The sequence below is a fragment of the Festucalex cinctus genome, chromosome 12 (assembly GCF_051991245.1).
Source record: "Festucalex cinctus isolate MCC-2025b chromosome 12, RoL_Fcin_1.0, whole genome shotgun sequence".
In the NCBI taxonomy this organism is placed as follows: domain Eukaryota; kingdom Metazoa; phylum Chordata; class Actinopteri; order Syngnathiformes; family Syngnathidae; genus Festucalex; species Festucalex cinctus.
Window position 1 is genome coordinate 2,739,594 of NC_135422.1, and position 18,367 is coordinate 2,757,960.

The following is an 18,367-nucleotide window of genomic DNA, read 5'->3' on the forward strand; positions in this document are numbered from 1 at the left end:
ATCTGCCCATCGCCTTCGCACTCCCGTTTATTGACTGACAGACTTATTTTTACTCTGGCCGCACGCTGTCAGCGCACGCCTGTGTGATCCATAAACCTAATAGATGTTTATTTGAAAGGGTCTAATGTGGAAATTGCCGCTAAAGACGCGAATCAATTTTCAAACGCAAGCATAATTGGATATGGCGGGACGCTTATTATTAAAAGTGAAATGTCTTGTCAGGGTCTCTGAGTCATTTCTCCGTCTTCACAATGTTTCCTTTTGTGACATGTTATCGTGCTGTGTGTTTCCCCTCTGTCACTCTGGCAGATTACTGCCATTGAAAAAGAGCTTTAAATCAGTGGGTCGCTGTTTACATCTATTAACTCTTTGACCGCCAAAAACGTTTAATCACGATAAATAAAATCACAACGTATGCCGCCATAAACGTTAAACGATGTCAACTACGTTTTTTTTTGTTTTGTTTTTTTAAATCAATGGGCAGTGCAACATCTAAGTGCAGCGCTGCCTGGTCAATGGGTTGTGGAATCAAAAACACTCACTAACTATTAGTGTTGTTCCAATACTGTTTTTTGGTCCTCGATACCGATACCCAGCTTTGCAGCATCGGCCGATACCGATACCATACCGATACTTGAGTATTTTTTTTTCCTCAACATGAAAAAGCTGTCCTGCTATTGGTTCAGAGCATTCAAGGGCCAATAGGATATCTTAGATCGGCATGCAGTGAACATGTCACATATCGGTGAATGTCGTGCATGTGCAAGACACAAGATGCTGCATCCAAAATCCTATATTAGTGTTGGGATTAATGGTATCGGCATGTTACTTGCGAGTAGTCACCGATACCGATACCACTGTTTTAATGCAGTATCGGCACCTCTGCCGATACCAGTATCGGTATCGGAACAACACTACTAACTATGGCCACCAGATGGCAGCATTGTATCTCTTCAATGGGCTGCCCGTGTATCAAATTACAATGAAAGATGACAAAATCTGATGAAATAGAACGCTTTCAAGGATGACGTGAATGATAACGTTTTGATAACGTGTGGCAGTAAGAGAGTTAATGTACATTTGCAGAATATACAAGGTAGGCCCTAAACCCCTCCCACTGTGGCTCTACATTTGCACGCGACACTGGTAGGCTGGGTGTTACAAGCACTTGACAATAAGTAGGGGAGTAGGAGGGAGTGCTTACTGTGAGCCTCTGCAAAAGGACAGCGATGCCTACATGCGGGTCCGTACCACAATGCTGCCGTGATGGCGATCATGTAGATGCGCGCACGCACGCACACGCGTAGCTCAACAAAGCACAGAAAGATTCACGCAAAAACAAAACATTGGCAACTATAGAGTCGTAAGCCCGTTTGAAAATAAAATCTTATTTATACGTGTCCAAGAACCACCAGGAATATCACTATCTATTTAAATTCCGCCCAAATACCACCTCCAGAAAGCAGTGGACGGGGAGTGCAGGTTGTGGGGGGGGGGGGGGGGGGGGGCAGCGTATTTTATTTGAGTGACATTGTCTAAATTGAGGTTTGACACTCTTCACCACTATAACCTTTATGCAAATGTGAAAACATCTATATATGATGGACAGAATTCAATTAACTGAGATGACAGAAAATAATCTAGTCAACTGAATACATCATGCAGTTGAAAGGTAACATAATCATCCCTGTAGGAAAAGGGTTGGGGGCGGTGGGCGAGCGAAAGCGAGAGAAAGGGAAGGAGAGTGAGAGAGAGAGAGAGAGAGAAGGGGGGGATGGAAGGAGGGCAGAGAGGAGTTGGAAGATAGAGCCCATTTCTCTGACGTCTTATCGAATGGCGCAAGCTCTATTTCTCCAAAGCGGCGCCTTCAGTCCACTAAACTCTTGATCTTAAATGAGAGACCCTGAAAAGACTGTTGCTAAGCAATTAAGGGGGCTTATTGAGCAGCTGATTCCCACCGCTCAGTGTCCATCATTACAATTTGTCTTCACCTCATCGACTCTCGTACTGATGAGCAGCAAGCAGTCAGCACCTAGTGACCATGCACAAGAAAATGGGCTCATCCGGAGAGCCGACCAATCACAACAGCAGGCGCTGGTTTCGCCGTTAAAAAAAAAAACCATTCACTGCCATTGACGGTTAATTGGGAGATGGAATTAAGTTACCTTTATTAATTACGAGCGTCACGATATTAGGAATCTCTTTATGATGCAGTTGGGGTTTTAACATGTGATGACAACACGATCTGCCGGCCATAGATAGGTTTAGCGACACTGTGTTCAGCAGTTGTTTGTATTGATGCCGTTTAAGTCCTAGTATGATGAAACTATGGCGCTACTTACGCCCACTCATACAACAAGTACGGTTTGCACTATTTTGGTGTGGTAACACGGATAGTCTCAATAAAAGAGAAGCTACAATACAATAAATCTAACATTCAGAAGAGTATTCTGCCACCAAATAAATGAATAACACTAGGACTTGTTAATGACACTTCAATGACAAATGATATGTGTCTGTGATAATTTTAACGGCTGCGGTTAAATTTGTGAATGTTGAGCGTGTGCGTGCGTGTGTGTGTGTGTGGGTAAGCGGAACTTAAACACACAACAACCCCTCCGCCTTCCGCAGAGTTCAATTTGGTGTTTTCACATGTCTCAATTAAAAAGATTCTGCAGTAAAATAAATATTGCAACAGTATTTTGCCACAGAAATAATTTTTTTTATTTTTTATTATTACTTATTTTGGCCGTGTTACAATTTGCAAACAGATAAATTTTCAAATGCTGAACCACGAATAAGTGGAGGTCCACTGTAGTGGAAAACATATTTTCCAAAGTGGTCTTAATGTCGCAACCACTTCATTAAGAGCTGTATCACACATTCTGCCTTTAGGCAATGCTAAATTTAGATTAAAACAGTGGTGAAGCGCATCTCACAGTATGGAACTATGTTACACCACAACAACAATAAAAAAATAAAAAAGTCTACAATTATAATAACATTTCATTCCATGATGGGATATATGAAGATACAATCTGATTGGCTTGATTGTGATGGGATGATAATTTGCATTTTATGCAAAATTGGTGATCGACTGTAATGTCTTAATTTGCCCGATCGATCAACGTCATTAATCAGCTCAGCGAAATAAGACATTACATATTATATTTAATATTTATCAACATTTTGTTTGAAGATATTTTCTTCCCATGCATTTCAATTGGCATTGGTTATACATGGGTTTTCGCTATTCGTGGGCTGAGCCAGTCCCTATCCCCCACAAATGACTGTAGAATTAAAGTAAAAGTAAAAAAAAGTAAAAGGTTTTTTTAAATACTTAATTAGCTCCCACAATCTGATCAAATCGTGATCTCTTTTTTTTTTTTTTTTTTTAATTTTTTGATCATTGATTGGTGATCGGCTGAAAAATCCTGATTGTGTAGTAATTGTAATGTATATATATATATATATATATATATATATATATATATATATATATATATATATATATATAGGCATATTTCTGCCCTGTGGAGTCAACTTACTAATACGGTATTTGAATTTGGCTTTGAAACGTGTGCAGAATTACTTTTGGTTTCTCCAACCAGTGTCAAGCAAGTAGAACTGAAAATAAAATCACTTATAGTCCATGTTTGTCCACCTTGTCGCCAGTAAATTCAAGAAGCTTAGATACATGATGTGAAATCGGTTATTTTGAATGAAAGGCAACAGTGTAAAGAGGCAGGCAGAGAAAAAGTGAGCCAAAACAAGCAGCAGGCGCCCTCACAAAAGCCACAAGCGTTTTAGAGGGACTGGCCAGATGGGGGCAACCTTAACCAAGTTATGATAGCTTCCCACAGTAGTGTTTTTTGTTTTTTTTTAAAGGGAATTGCAGTAGATTTGTGCTGCTTATATAGTTTAATTTAATTTGAATAATTTAACAATGTATAAGATTTATTTGCATTATTTAATTTTACATTTTATTTTTTTTCTTTATGTTATGTAAAAATATTTCTGACGTAAATTCACAAGCTCTAATATGGCTTTCTAGGCATTTGTTTGCTCACGCCTGTGACTGGGTTTGATGTTATTTATGACACTAGATGTCGCTGCACTCCAGCTGGTCATGAAGTGGCAACTTGACAAAAACTTTAAAAAGTTAAATGTTAAGTTTGAAGTATAAAACAATTATGTAACAAGATGATAAAAATCTAATAGCTCACTGTGAATCACTCTGCAAGTTCAATAATATTAAATAGATCATTACTGCATAAATATGCATTAGTGTTTGTTTTTTTTTTTTAATGAATTCTCTTTGTCAAATCAAATCTGAGCTAAAAACTGTATAAGACTGCTCATTTCATCCAATTAGTGTTCCTAAAACACTACACTCCTAATGGATGGTTAAGTGACTCCTCACTAGATCTCTTACAAATAACATAAGTTCCATTAGCCCCCAAAATAGCTGCAGCATATTAATTAAATATAGCCTTCATACAATCCCACTGTAAGCAATTTAAAGTGTGGCTACACTGGAAGCTTGCGTGAGGTTACTCGCGCTTTTAGCGGTTACACCCTCTGCATTGACTGCTAATTAACATCTTTAAAATGAAGTACATTTGCTCTGCGATAATCATTCTCTAATTCACTAACGGCTTCAGCCTTTCAAACACTGGACAGTAATCAACAGGCCTAAACACTGCATAATCAGTAATTAGGATAAACCGAAAGAAAAATTGCGTGTGCACACAATATATGTATTGTAAATAAATGGTAAGTTGGCATCCAATTGAAATAGTACCCCAGAACATATACATATATATATATACATATATATATATATATATATATATACGTATATACATATATATATATATATATATATATATATATATATATATATATATATACGTATATATATACATATATATATATATATACGTATATATATATACGTATATATATATATATATACGTATATATATATATATATATATATATATATATATATATATATATATATATATATATATATATATTAGGGGTGTTAAAAAAATCGATTCGGCGATATATCGCAATACTACATTGCGCGATTCTCAAATCGATAAAAAAAAAATCGTTTTTTTTTTTTTTTTAAGAGCTCAGAATTGTTCATTCGGTAGTCTTACCGATTCAACGTCTTATCATCATTGCCTTTTTTTTTTTGTGTGTGTGTGTGTGAATCGATTTTTAAACTTCCATTTAAATGGAAAAATATTCAACAAAACGTCTGACTTCGGGTTAGGATTCACACCGTGAGCATGGAAGAATGTTATATGAACGGAACATTAAGCCTTAATATTTTATTTTAATGCTGTTCAAACATGAAACAGATTACAACCTCTATAAGACTGAAATTTCAGATCAATAAATAATACATTTTCATATAAATCTTACACTCTACAAGCGTACTGATTAGTATTTTCTAAATTTGAATGAAAAAAAATCGCAACAATCGACTTATAAATTCGTTAATTAATCGGTATCGAATCGAATCGTGACCTGTGAATCGTGATACGAATCGAATCGTCAGGTACGAGGCAATTCACACCCCTAATATATATATATATATACACATCGCGCGATGTAGTATCGTATATATTGCCGAATCGTTTTTTTAACACCCCTAATATATATATATATATATATATATATATATATATATATATATATATATGTATACACACACACACACACACACACACATATTCTGGGGTACTATTTCAATTGGATGCCAACTTACCATCCATCCACTTTCTTGCTTTTACAGGGTGTCCCCCTTAGGGTCTCAGAGTGAGCTGATGCCTATCCCAGCTAACTTTGGGGAAGAGGTGGGGTCCACCCAGCCAATCAACACCAGACAAACAGCCATTCACATTCACACCAACACATATGGACAATTTAGTGACCATGAATGTTTTTGGAAGCTGGGAGGCAGCTGGAGTACCCAGAGAAAACCCCACACAAACCCCGGACATCAATTTGGAAGGCAGACATGCTTGTATGCAAACCTTTAGTTTGCATGCAAAAAATTTCCTGCTTTTTCTTTTTCTGGAGTTTAGCTCATGTAAAATGGCAAAATGTAGGCATGTCCCAGAGGCTCCACTTTTACACTATGGAAAATGTTCTGACCCCGTCTGGTATAATGAGGGAGGTGCAGATTGGCAGTACTCCAACACTGACTGAATCCCTCCTTATCCTGGGAAACCCATTCTTGACTCACTCCTGTTTCTCTGGCACATTTGGGGAAGGGGTGAAAACATGAATGAACTTTTTATTCCTTTATTTTTATGACTCTGCAAGGTCACCTCAATCTACATTTGACTGCATGGACCCATTGAAACAAATTACATTTATGGCACAATAAAGAACCCTTGTTAATTTTCTTTCTGTTAATTTGCAAGTGAACGAAATATAAAGCAGCAGAAACATTTTCAAGATAGCAAAAAAATAATAAGAATAACAATTAAATAAAAACACTTTCCACAGCCTCAATTGTCTCTCTCAATTGTATGTCAAAATTAACCATGCAAATTAAGGCTGTTGAATCGGAAAATGCGAGTCTCAAGCTTCATGGCGCAGTCATTTGAATATTTTCCATGCTTTTGGAAGGTAACTGTTTGATATTATTAATTATTCCTACAAAAGTATTTTCTTGTTATAACACAGACGACTTTGAGTATGGAACAGTAAACATGCCAGTAACTTGATTGAAAGAACACTAATAATCCCCAAACTCTTTGGGGGTTCAAATATATATTGTTAACATCACATGACTTCTGTCCCGGCGGCCTTTGGTCCGGCCACATTCACATTAGGGGAAGATCACACAGCAAGCAGTTGTGCAGACCTCTGCTGCACTAACTGTTGTCAGGTGACTCTCTTTTCAGTATGAGCGGCGACAGATCCCAGCGGGGAGTGTGGCTGATTGCTAACCACGCACACAACAATGGCGCCTGTGAACCCACTGCTTTAACGGCTGCCCTGGCTTTGATGCGACATCTAATTGGCCAAGATGAACTGTTGCTGTGGCAGCTTGGAACTCTGCGCCACTGTACAGCGGTCCACACAGTCAACTGTGTGCATTTAATTAGGGCCGCTCTGGCTATTGTTGGCGTATGCGAGTCCACATAGATACTGCATCTATATGTACATTTAATTCAAATTTCAACCATATCTGTGTATTGCTTGCATGCATCTTCATCATATTTGTGTACGGCCATCAAACCAATAAACTACTTCAACTTTATTGCCCTATAAGGCACGATTGGGTTGATGCTGGTCAAATTCAAGATGGAGAGGGTTTCATTGCTAGCTGCTTTATCTCGACACTGTAACCGAAGGTATCCTTGACTAGCTTGGACAATGGCAACGGTCACACTTGAGCGGGGGGGGGGGGGGGGGGGGGGGGGGGGGGGGGAAGCGTGAAAGGTGCCACAGCGGTTTGTTTTCACAGACCCTTCACTTCTCAGCATTTGCTGATGGGTCTGAGCTGCATGTGAGTGCTGCTTTGTTTAACTTCCTCCAGTGCTGGGTGGAGAAAAAAAAACAAAAAAAAACTGCAGCGCCTCGTAATGGGCATGCAAACAGCAGGACGCACGAGAGAGAAACGTTTTCCCCATTGCTAATTGCGAAGAGTGATGACTGTCAGTAGTCTTTAAATTAGGAGAGGTACACAGTAAATTATGTATAGTAAATTTGACTCCATTTAGAATGGGACCAAATAGACTAAATTTTAGAGTAATATTTCCACTTGGGAGAGTAAAATAAATAATTTGAAAAAATAAAAATAAAAGTCACTCAAGGGTAACACAACTTCGATCTACTCCCTGAGCCATGCAGCTCCTGTTGTGTGTTAGTATATCGCTCACATTAGCTGGAATCTTCGTAACTCCAGAAGTCCAAAAACGATGATTTTGGTCTCCTCTTGGATGCAAGCAAACAGTTGGACGAGCATAGCTCACCTGACCGTAGTCTAGATGACTGAGCTGCTATATGCTTCGGACTTAAATGAGCGCTGACACATTCGAATCTGGCGCACACATGAATGTTTCACTATTCGTGCGTACCTGCACACCACTTATGCGCACCCCTGCATAAAAAAAAAAAAAAAAAAGCCTCACAAAGCAAATCAAAGCAAATAAAAGACAAGCGTTAATCCTTTGAGTTCTTGAGGAGTGTAGCGATATTTCTGATATGCTGATTCTTGTGTGACGTCATGGTGGGGGGTTCAAAGTCCAGAGTTTTGCGGGACTTAAGACTGAATTGAAAAAAAGTGTAATTCCAAATGGCTTCAGAAACATTCAAACTTCGGATTTTGGCCGTATTAACCTCAAATTAGTAAATGAAAGCACCATGAAAAATAAAAAATAAAAAATACTAGAACTGAGACTTTACACCTTTTAAAAATATATAACTATATAAATAGATATAGCCTGTCAAGGACGGGCAATTTGAAAAGATGTGCTACTTTGTTCATTTGCATAAATTTGAAGAAACACGACAGCGTATCATGTGTCTCGGCTCGCATTGAGCTCACCAATGCACACTGACTGGTAATGACAAATTACGATCTGTATGGGTTGCAGAGAATCCACTCTCCATGCAATATGCAGCCCTGAAGCAGGGGAAGAGAAATTGTTGCGCCAAGTACCACAAAAACAGATTGCGAATTAGCTGCACGGGACGCCCCCTAAACCCCCTGTTTTATTCATGAGCATGAAGGCTATCAGAGCATAAGAAACCCCTGTGGTCTTGCCTGCTACATTGCATCAAGGTTGCATGCCGCAAGTGGAAGGTTGCAGGGTTTTTTTGTTTTTTTTTTTTGCCTATGCCAGATTAATGCTGCTGTCATTTACTGACAGTATACAAACATTGTGACAGGTCAGGCCAGCAGCCATTTTGCAAACTTTTAATATATATTTTTTATTATGGATTACTTTCTAAAATGTTTTTTAGGGGTTCATGAGGGAAACGATTTGGTATAGGAAGGTGGCAATTTCACCTGAGTTGAGGAAATGCATTATTGTCCATAATGCACTGGAAATTGAAACTGGAACTCTTAAAGGAGAGTTATATGCTGGAGTCTGAGGTCTGGGGAAATGGTGGTCACCACAGGGGGTGCAATGGATTACAGCCAAGTGAGACGAAGGTGAAGAGGCCAAATCTTCCGTAATCGCAAAGGAGTGTGAGAGAGAAGATGCACTTTCAAGTCACTAATGTATTTTGAAGTCTTGTTATTATTCTACCTGTTATACTAAACAATGTACAATTTTACTGCACCAATTTGAAATGAAGTAACAGATATTACAGTGTTGTGTTACATATTAGAATTTGTTTGTTTGATTATTGAACATATAAACAAGTAGCAGAAAAGAAGAAAAAAAAACCTTATACAATCATTAGTCACAGTTTACAAAGGGAGTAGGCAGAAGTTGAAAACTTATCTAGTCCTCCCACTTCTTTTTTTATGTTTTGACTTATTTCATTATTCATACAATAATAGGTTAAAATATTTGAATGAAAGAAAAAAAATGTGTAATCCTCCTGCTCGTGTATACAACTGCACTTTGACATGTGCGCACATTTGCCAATAGCATACATACATGACATTCATAGGCATACAACATAATTATAAATCCTCATACTTACATATGCAATTTTCATTATACTCATACTGAATTTACATATGGAAAGCTAAGTACAATATGCATTAGATAAGCAAAGGTATCGTAGCCCCTAACAAGTTGATAATTTGAAATGTAAATGCAGTATTCTTTGAAAAAGAATTAGGATATTGCATAGTAAATAGTACTTTCAACGTTAATTAATCACCCAAAAAATTGTCATGTAAAAATTATGCATGTATTAACACAGATTAATCACAGGTTGTGTTTGAGCAATGAACATAACTAAATGCATTCAAGTAAAGAATTGAATAAATGTTTATGAATGACATTCAGAATATTTGTTCATGTCAAAATATTGGAGTCATTTTTTTTAAATCTATTTTAAATTATGCAAGTAATTATCTGATAAGATAAAGGGGGAGGATGAGAGCGTGCAGTGCATCAAAAAAAAATGTTGAAGATGTCCTCATAACATTAAATATCGAAAAAATGAACACATAGTTGGTGCTTTTCAAATTTGGTGGTCAAAAAAAAATTATCATTTGACAGCTCTAATAATAAACAAGAAAAAAAATGTCTGGTTGAATCGGTCTAAAAGACATTGATTAATTGGGAAAAGAATCATGTTCACAAATTGTAATACAGGCTGCATGGCAAGCATCTTTGGCACATGGAACTATTGTTCGTCCTTTCCTCACATGAAAGCTAATCAGTGTTTGTAAAACCAGAGCCACATTGTCTATTTACTTGCTTAGTGTGGTTGCCAGAATACCCTAATTGCCCACTTTGATTTTAGCAACTTAGTATCTCATCATTATTGAGGCACATGAGTTCTAATGAGTGGAATTGTTATCTGAAAGATCGCACTTTTTTTTCCACCACTGCGAAAGCACATTAGATCCAGACAGCTCATTTCCATTCCCCCTGTCATCTCTCTAGAAATGACGTGCAGTGCTTGAAACTGTTTATTTCCAAATTCAGACCTCCTCCGCGGCAGCCATCGGCTTCAATTACCAGGTTTTTTTTTTTTTTTTTTTTTTCCCTGAGCGAAGCCATCATGCAGCCTGACACTGAGGTCCAACCTAATTCCCACCTTCTCCAAAGTCAAGAGCATAATGTGCAGATAAAAAAGGTGGAAAATAGCTTGCCGCTCATTAGCATGCAGTGCCTGCCTGTTCATTTGCTTGCTGCGAATGAAAGTTCTGACACTCAGCGCCTTGTGCAATGTGAGAACAGTCCTCTTCAGACTGCCTCGTGTCCTTACTGCGGCGGAAAGGTCATCGGCAGAGGTGTGCGCTCACCAACCGGGCTCGCTGCTCTTCTCTGTCCCACCGGGGGAGAAGGGTTAGTTGAGGGTATTGATTCAGGGAGAACCTCATTACCTGCTGAATCAACATATTATTGCCGTGTTTCACCCAGACGAATTGTTTACAAGTGTCTTTAGCGCGGGCAAAAGCTTGCCCTCATGGACCATGACTGCATTCATTAGAGCCTGACCTGGGTGATTACGCGTTATCCGATATGCTGCTTGCTGGCTTGGCCCAGTGAGCAGGGCCAGTGGCCTGCATTGGCCTGTGCCCATTACAATCTCTCTCTTTTTTTTTCTCTCTCTCCCCCACCATCACTTCGTCTCTCCGCCCGTGCTCCCTATGAATGTCTCCATTAGCCTGCCGATGTGTAAATTGTTTTCACCTGCACTGCAGGCAGATGGGGAGCAGTGTCTCTGTCGTGATTTCCTATGCATGAGCTGTCTAATCAGTCCAAGAGTAACACGATTCCCTTGCTCCTTGTTGGAAAAAAAAAAGAAAAAAAAAAGAAAAAAAAAAGGTGAGCTTGTGCGAGCATGCACACATACATAACCTCATCACTCACATTCTGCAATCAATATGCACGATGCGCTGTGGGGATATTGGTGCGGCGGTGGTGGCGACAGGGTTCATTATATGAGTTCGCCTTACAACACTGTGATGGCTTAATACAGAGGAGAGAGCCTGGGCCTGAGCGGATCCTTGCCTCTACCCTTTCCATTTTCATTTCAAATTGAAGGATAATTTGACCTGCAAGACTAAACCCACATAAGCGCAATGACATCCAGCAGACGCGTCAACCCAGTGTGACCCTTGGAAGAGACGGGAGAGGATGCCCCTCACGCAAACAAACAAAACATCCCCTGATGCCTTAATATGGATGTGATGTGCCCTGTATGCCTTTCTTTAAGGATGGGGTCAAATGAGCCATCCAGGCCCTTTGGGTGCAGGGAAAGGTGCTCATATAATGATGTGTTTATCCTTGGCTCCATGTACTCAACAAAAATAAAATAAATAAGACGTTGGGTGTATTTTTTTTTTTTCTTCATTTCAAGAAGTGCTGTCACCGAGTGCTATATTTTACAAGTATGTTAAACACACTTTTTTTTTTTTTACTTTTTTACAGTATTGCCAATCGTTAAAGGTCACTACATTCCAACTCATCACAATTGCATGTTTCTGGGACCCTTGAGTCTTTTGTGAAGTCAAAAGAAGACACGGTCTGGTTTTCAGTTGTCGTTCTAGTAGTCAAATACCGTATTTTCCGCACTAAAAGGCACACTGCATTATAAGGCGCACCTTCAATGAATGACATATTTTAAAACTTTTTCCATATATAAGGCGCTACAGAAGAGGCTGGGGTTATGTTATGCATCCATTAGATGGTGCTGCGCTAAAGGGAATGTCAACAAAACAGTCAGATAGGTCAGTCAAACTTTATTAATAGATTATAAACCAGCTTTCTGACAACTCCATTCACTCCCAAAATGAATAAACAGCGGTTTTATTATTTTCTCTGAGGTAAAGTATTGGTATTAGCTTCTTCTGCGCATGCGCGTCACCGATCGTGCAGGGTCACCGATAGCGTCTTGACTGTTGCGGCTCAATATTGATCCATATTATAAGGCGCATGGTCAGCTTTTGAAAAAATTGAAGGCTTTTAGGTGCGCCTTATAGTTCGGAAAATATGGTATATTTGATGGGGTTGAAATCAGGACTTGGGATGTATAAATAACTTGTTAAATAAATGCTTGCTAAGAATCATGTCAATTGGGTGGAATTACTTGTTGACTGATCAGGACTTCATGAAATGGTCTGTAACGGTGCTTTTCCACCGTACAGGTTCCACACCGAAGCGGCATTTTTTTTGTCCCGGGATTTTGGGACTCTTTCAGGGCCGAGCGGTGCCGTTGTAACTCCATTTTCTTGACCACGTATTCCTCACAAGGGTCGTGGGGTAATAAGTATGTTGTATAAAATGTCATGAAATATGTACTAATTCTACAATTAAACTGTTAACTAGCCCTATTGTCTTTTTCTTAGCTAACAACCAAAAAAAGCACTAATGAAACTACATCAGCTTCAACCCATTCAACTGTGAGCTTTCTTTTCCATGAAATTATAAAGAGGATTTGTTGCAGCTTTTCATCCACTCGATACCACTTAACTAATTGCTTTCCTCTCATAGTCCAAAATGTCATTAAACATAGACACACGAATAAACTACAGTATAGGGACAACGGATACTCAGTCACAAAAATAAAACACTATAACATTTTGCAGCCCTTTTTAAACTTGACCAAGCTTGTTTTTGAACAGATACCACTAATAGCATTACTGTATCTGTTTTAATAAATGTAAAAAAAAAATTTTTAGGGGTGAAAAAAATAGACGTGCCAACTACAAGTGCCTACTTTGTGGAGTAATTCACATATGAAGTAAAATCTGTTTTGCTCGAGAAACAATAAGTGAGAATTAAATTAATACAATCAAATCTGAGCGTGTTCATGCTAGTGTGAAAAAATACAGTATGAACAGTTAGACTCTAGGGAACACTATAGCAAAAGAATATGTTCAAACCACTTCAATAAACAATATTCATTTCACTGAAAACTGTCCACAATGGGTAACTTTTGCATGTTTTACTTCTACAGTAGATAAACACTCAGCATTTTCAATCACTCCCAATAATGCCTCAATGTAGACATGTAGGCTCTGCACTGCAATGAAAATGAGACATGGAAGAACAGCCATGCTGAAACCGGAGAGTTGCGCCAACTATTTCTAACACAAGAGGGCAAGAAGAAAAGGGATGGCTTCAAAATGATAATTTGGCATTTGTGTAAGCTGTTTATCAAATTATTAACTGCACAGATGTTTCTGACTAGCTAGGGGCTGAACGTGGGCTCTGCCAGCCACGCGAACAAAGGTCTGGAGGATTCACAAGAGATGCGCACTGAATATCAATTTAATTTACTAGCTGTTAATTCTTATTCAAATTGTGACCTCTGTTTGGGCATATCGATGTCCATACACATGCAACCTCTGTCATAAGAGAAGAAGCAGAGGAATTGTGTGTCCAAAATTAAAAAATAAGCAGTATATTTTTGTTATAGTGGATCATTGTAAAAACAAACAAGAAATTATTAGAATTACGGTATTAAAATGCATGTGTGTGTATGAACACAATAAAATACTCTATATAAATACATACTAAAATTGTTTCCGCAACTTGATTTAGTTGTATTATTGAAAAGCAAATTAGTTTGTTGCTTGATGGCAGATTATTTGTTAAAAAAAAAATAATAATAATCAAACACCCTGCTATGGGTGCTGAGTCTGGCGTCTTGCAGTGTAAGGTGTTGATTTGTCTGACAATTCAGCACGTGTTCTTAACATCTAAAATGATCATTTTAGTCAGTGATAAAATGATTACTGTTCAGTGTTGACTCTAAATTATTTCGAGTTATTTTATTATTATTATTATTATTATTATTATTAGAAAATTATTTTTTATTATTTTTATTTTATTTATTTATTAATTTATGTATTTTATTTTATTTTTATTTTTGTATTTATTTATTTTATTTTATTATTATACTCTTTATTTATTATTTTTTATTATTAATTTAGTCTTCATTTATAATATCTACTTGACACATTCTTTGGTACTAAGGGATAAATAATGGGCTGCAAATAAAAACATGCCAAAGATGACAAATAATGATGAGGTTTGAGCCTTACCAGTTCATCTTCGGGGATTTTCTGCCTGAAAGAAAGAGAAATGAATATTACACCATAGCTTGTTCTCACTAACATGGCATAGAGAGGAAAATATTGTAATGCAATTTAAGAAAACAATATTTAATGGGTTTCAGAAAAAACAAATGTATATGTGCAATTATGTGTATACACATTTCACCACACACATAATCAAGCTCCTCCCATGGCCACTCAATCCCCAGACCTCAACCCCATTGAAGATCTGTGGAGGGGGCTAAAGAGAAGAGTGCAGAGGAGAGGACCCCGCATAAAGAAATTGTGCAAAGAGGAATGGTCGAGTATGCCTCTTTCTGTATTTATCCAAATTATTGTGACAAATCATTAACATGATGAGTATCTTCTCAAAATAACATATTATTACTTAGGGTAGTTTGAACAATTTTGGACAATTCTGAATGTGGCATTGTGGCCCTAAACTTTTTTTTTTTTTTTTACATTATTTAATTACCATAAACATTTGTCGGACAGCATACAAGCAAATGTACCTCCAGCAAATGTATTAAACACTACTGAGCTCAGCTGGAATAGCAATGTTGCAAGTCCAATTTTCTTCACGGCCTCCAAAGTGTCACCTTCCACCTCTCAACAGCACAAACAAAAAGCCCTGCAACAATATCAATTATACATGCAGGAGGCAAACAAGGGCTTTTATTTCACAACAAATAGCCTCTGAGAGGGACACTGAATCTGGCAGATTAGCATTAGAAAAGGACAACAAAACTCCCCAATTCAACAGCTAAAGAGCAATTTGATTGTACTGAAATTGGTGAATTTGCTTGATTAGGGTTTGCAACTTGGAGGAGCTGTCAGATTCCGAATCCCAGGAATGCGTGAGTAAATGACACACAGCTGCGTTTAAAATGCAACATTGGGACAGCTGTCAACGATGAACTTTGATAATGTAAGATGAGATGACGTGATGATTCTGTAATCATGCAAGCTAAGAAAACATCTTTCTCTGATAGAGAAGGAAGCTTATCAAATTAATAGTGTACTTTGATATTTTGGTATTTAGATCAGACAGTTTGTTGAATGAAAATGAGGTGGCACTTCACAACAAAAATCACATAAACTACTTTGCTTGATATACTTGCATTACAATTTAGGACTTATAACAAGGGGGAAAAAAAAGTTTTTCTGTTTTGCAGTATGCATACATTATACCCTGCTGCTTGTGGGGAAAAAACAAAACAAAACTGTCTACTTGCCGTTTTCTGTGCGGTTACACAATATTGTTTAAAGCAAACATAGTAAAGTGACGACCCACGGGCCACATCGGGTGTGGAATATTGCAATATCAATATTATTGCAAATTAACATGTACGAATTGCAATACAGTACTTGAAGAAATGACAATTTTATTATCTAATGAAAAAATACGCAGGCTTAACGTATTCTTCATCACATCAATGTTGTAACCTAGGCCATAGCTCGTCATTTCTAGTCATTTCTTACTGTACTGTATTTTTAAGCATACAGCCTTGTTTGAATGTCTCAGCGTTTGTGTTTGTGTCTTATCAAGGTTTAAGAAGTTAGAACATGTCAGAACCACGGTGGAACACTGATTAACACGTCTGCCTCATAGTTTTGAAGTTGCAGGGTTCGATTCCGGCTGCGGCCTTCATCTGTGGAGTTTGCATGTTCTCACCGTGACTGCGTGGGTTCACTCCAGCAATGAAATGTATCCAAAAATGCTGACAAAACACCGATATGTGTTTGAGTATGCGGGTGTCCACTGTCGTGGAGGAAACTTTTTTTTTTAAACTAATCTCCCATCTCCCTGTGTTCTACACTTTGGAACTCACTGCATAGAGTATTGAAAACAAATCCTACAGAAATTGCAATGCCCCTCAGAATGGTATTTACTTTTCTCCTTCAAGGGTGTCTACACTCAGTCTTAAGTAGAACAGACAAAAAAAAAAAAAAGATATTATTTCCAAATGCCTAATCATCCAAAGTCAAACATATTTCATTCTTTTCATTCAAAAATTAAGATTTTAGTCAAATGTGCAGAGTCAAAAATTCACAATATACCTAAATGTAAACTAGAGTACATTGCAGATAAGTAAATGTGTTTTGGTACAGAAAAGAAAATAACTTTTGTTTCCTTACCTAAACCGAGTACTTGTCAACTTGTCACACAGCCATTCATTCAATCCTCACGCCTGTCCTCCGGCTAGCCTCACGTGATCTCCATGTTTATGGCGAAGGGCTTCTGGGAAGTGGTGCTCATGGCAACCATTGTAAATATTAGCGTCGCTCCTCTTGCTAGTCGCGGCTCTGCCTCAGCGGCAAAGGAGAGGAAAATAGCCATTATGGCTCGGGCGGGGGACAAATATGTAGCGAGGGTAACGTCCATTCAACAGAACATCCATCAACGGTAAGAACGCTTTCGCGTTTTTATGACATCGCCTGTTGGACTCCGACAGATTAGCTATGTAGCTAGCTAGCTAGCTATCTAGCTAGCCGCTAAAATAGCACTGGCATACTCAAACTGGCGTCGAATTATACATTTTTTACATTTGGGGATTCATAGAATTGTTATGTCGCGCAACCTTTGGCACAGATTGTGGCTCAATACGCTGAATGTACATTTGGCAAAGTCTTCTGTCCAGATGAGAATAATTCCTCTGACGGATGACACTATGTATGTGTGTGTATTTGTGCGACTGTGCGTCCTTGTGTGCGCGCGTGTGCTTGCAGAGAAAACCAGAGGTTGCAGTTGGAAAGGGAGCTGTTTGTTTACGCCAGACCTCACAAACGAACGATGTAAGCTATAATGGGGTTTTGAAATATTTTGGCAGTCTACAATTTCCATTTTCCGCAATACTAGTCATTAATAATGTCTTATTTTTGGAAATATATATGTAAAATATGTATCCACACACTGGTGCATGTACTGTTAACTAAACTGTTATCATAGAAAAGTGAATAATAAGACGCTAGGTGCCGGCTCAAGTTTGGTAGAAAATACCATTTGCATTTAGAACATCTTGTGCTTAACCTTGTTTCCCCCCCCCCCAAGTCTTGCTCTTATTTTTGACAAGAATCCTTGATAATAATTTCGTTGGAATAATAGCTCTCCTGTGCCTCCAGTTCTCAGATAAAAGGTTCCAAACTGCACCGTTATCTCAAGCAAATCTGTGTCAGAGAGGCACAAGCGAAAATGAGAAACCTTGAGCTTTTGAGAGATGTGGAGTGCCTTCAAATTAGCATGGAACAATACAATCCTAACCTTTTTGCTTTGCAACAACAAAAGGTAAGCACACACAGACACACGCAACACATTTTTGTCAAAAAAAACAACAACAAAAAAAACATTTGATCAATCTTTAGATTTAGTCATTTAAAAAAAAAATGACGTTCAGCATTTGCTGTTTTTAATGCTTTACGTTAAGAAATGTCTTTTAAAACAATGATCATCATAATCACTATACATTTATACATTTTGTGCTTTATTTCTTGCATTTGTAAGTAAGTTTTAAAGAAGCCCATTTTTTTTTCTCCTGTCATATTGTCAACATAAAAACAATTTCACACACAATAGCCTTTGTGTCATTTTAAGAGGGAGTTGTAATATTTGCACCATTATTTGCACCAGCAATG

General features: G+C 37.9%; 1 protein-coding gene and 1 long non-coding RNA gene across 5 annotated transcripts in view; one reads left to right on the forward strand and one right to left on the reverse strand.

Annotated features, from left to right (window-relative positions):
- Window positions 1-17,127, reverse strand: part of LOC144031899 (uncharacterized) — a 33,296-nt gene extending 16,169 nt beyond the window's left edge. Inside the window, exons 1-2 of the long non-coding RNA XR_013287624.1 lie at window positions 16,874-17,127; window positions 14,723-14,747 (exon numbers count right to left, since the gene is read on the reverse strand). This is a non-coding gene — a long non-coding RNA (uncharacterized LOC144031899). The remainder of the gene's footprint in view (window positions 1-14,722; window positions 14,748-16,873) is intronic.
- Window positions 16,943-18,367, forward strand: part of kiz (kizuna centrosomal protein) — a 30,598-nt gene continuing 29,173 nt past the window's right edge. For 3 of the 4 annotated variants that reach the window (XR_013287623.1, XM_077539415.1, XM_077539416.1), the window contains exons 1-3: window positions 16,943-17,141; window positions 17,465-17,530; window positions 17,858-18,020. Coding sequence is in view for 3 of the 4 variants with exons in the window: in XM_077539415.1 (XP_077395541.1) it covers window positions 16,957-17,141; window positions 17,465-17,530; window positions 17,858-18,020 (414 nt within the window). In the remaining variant the exon portion in view is untranslated. The remainder of the gene's footprint in view (window positions 17,142-17,464; window positions 17,531-17,857; window positions 18,021-18,367) is intronic. The other variant, XM_077539417.1, reaches the window with a different exon arrangement.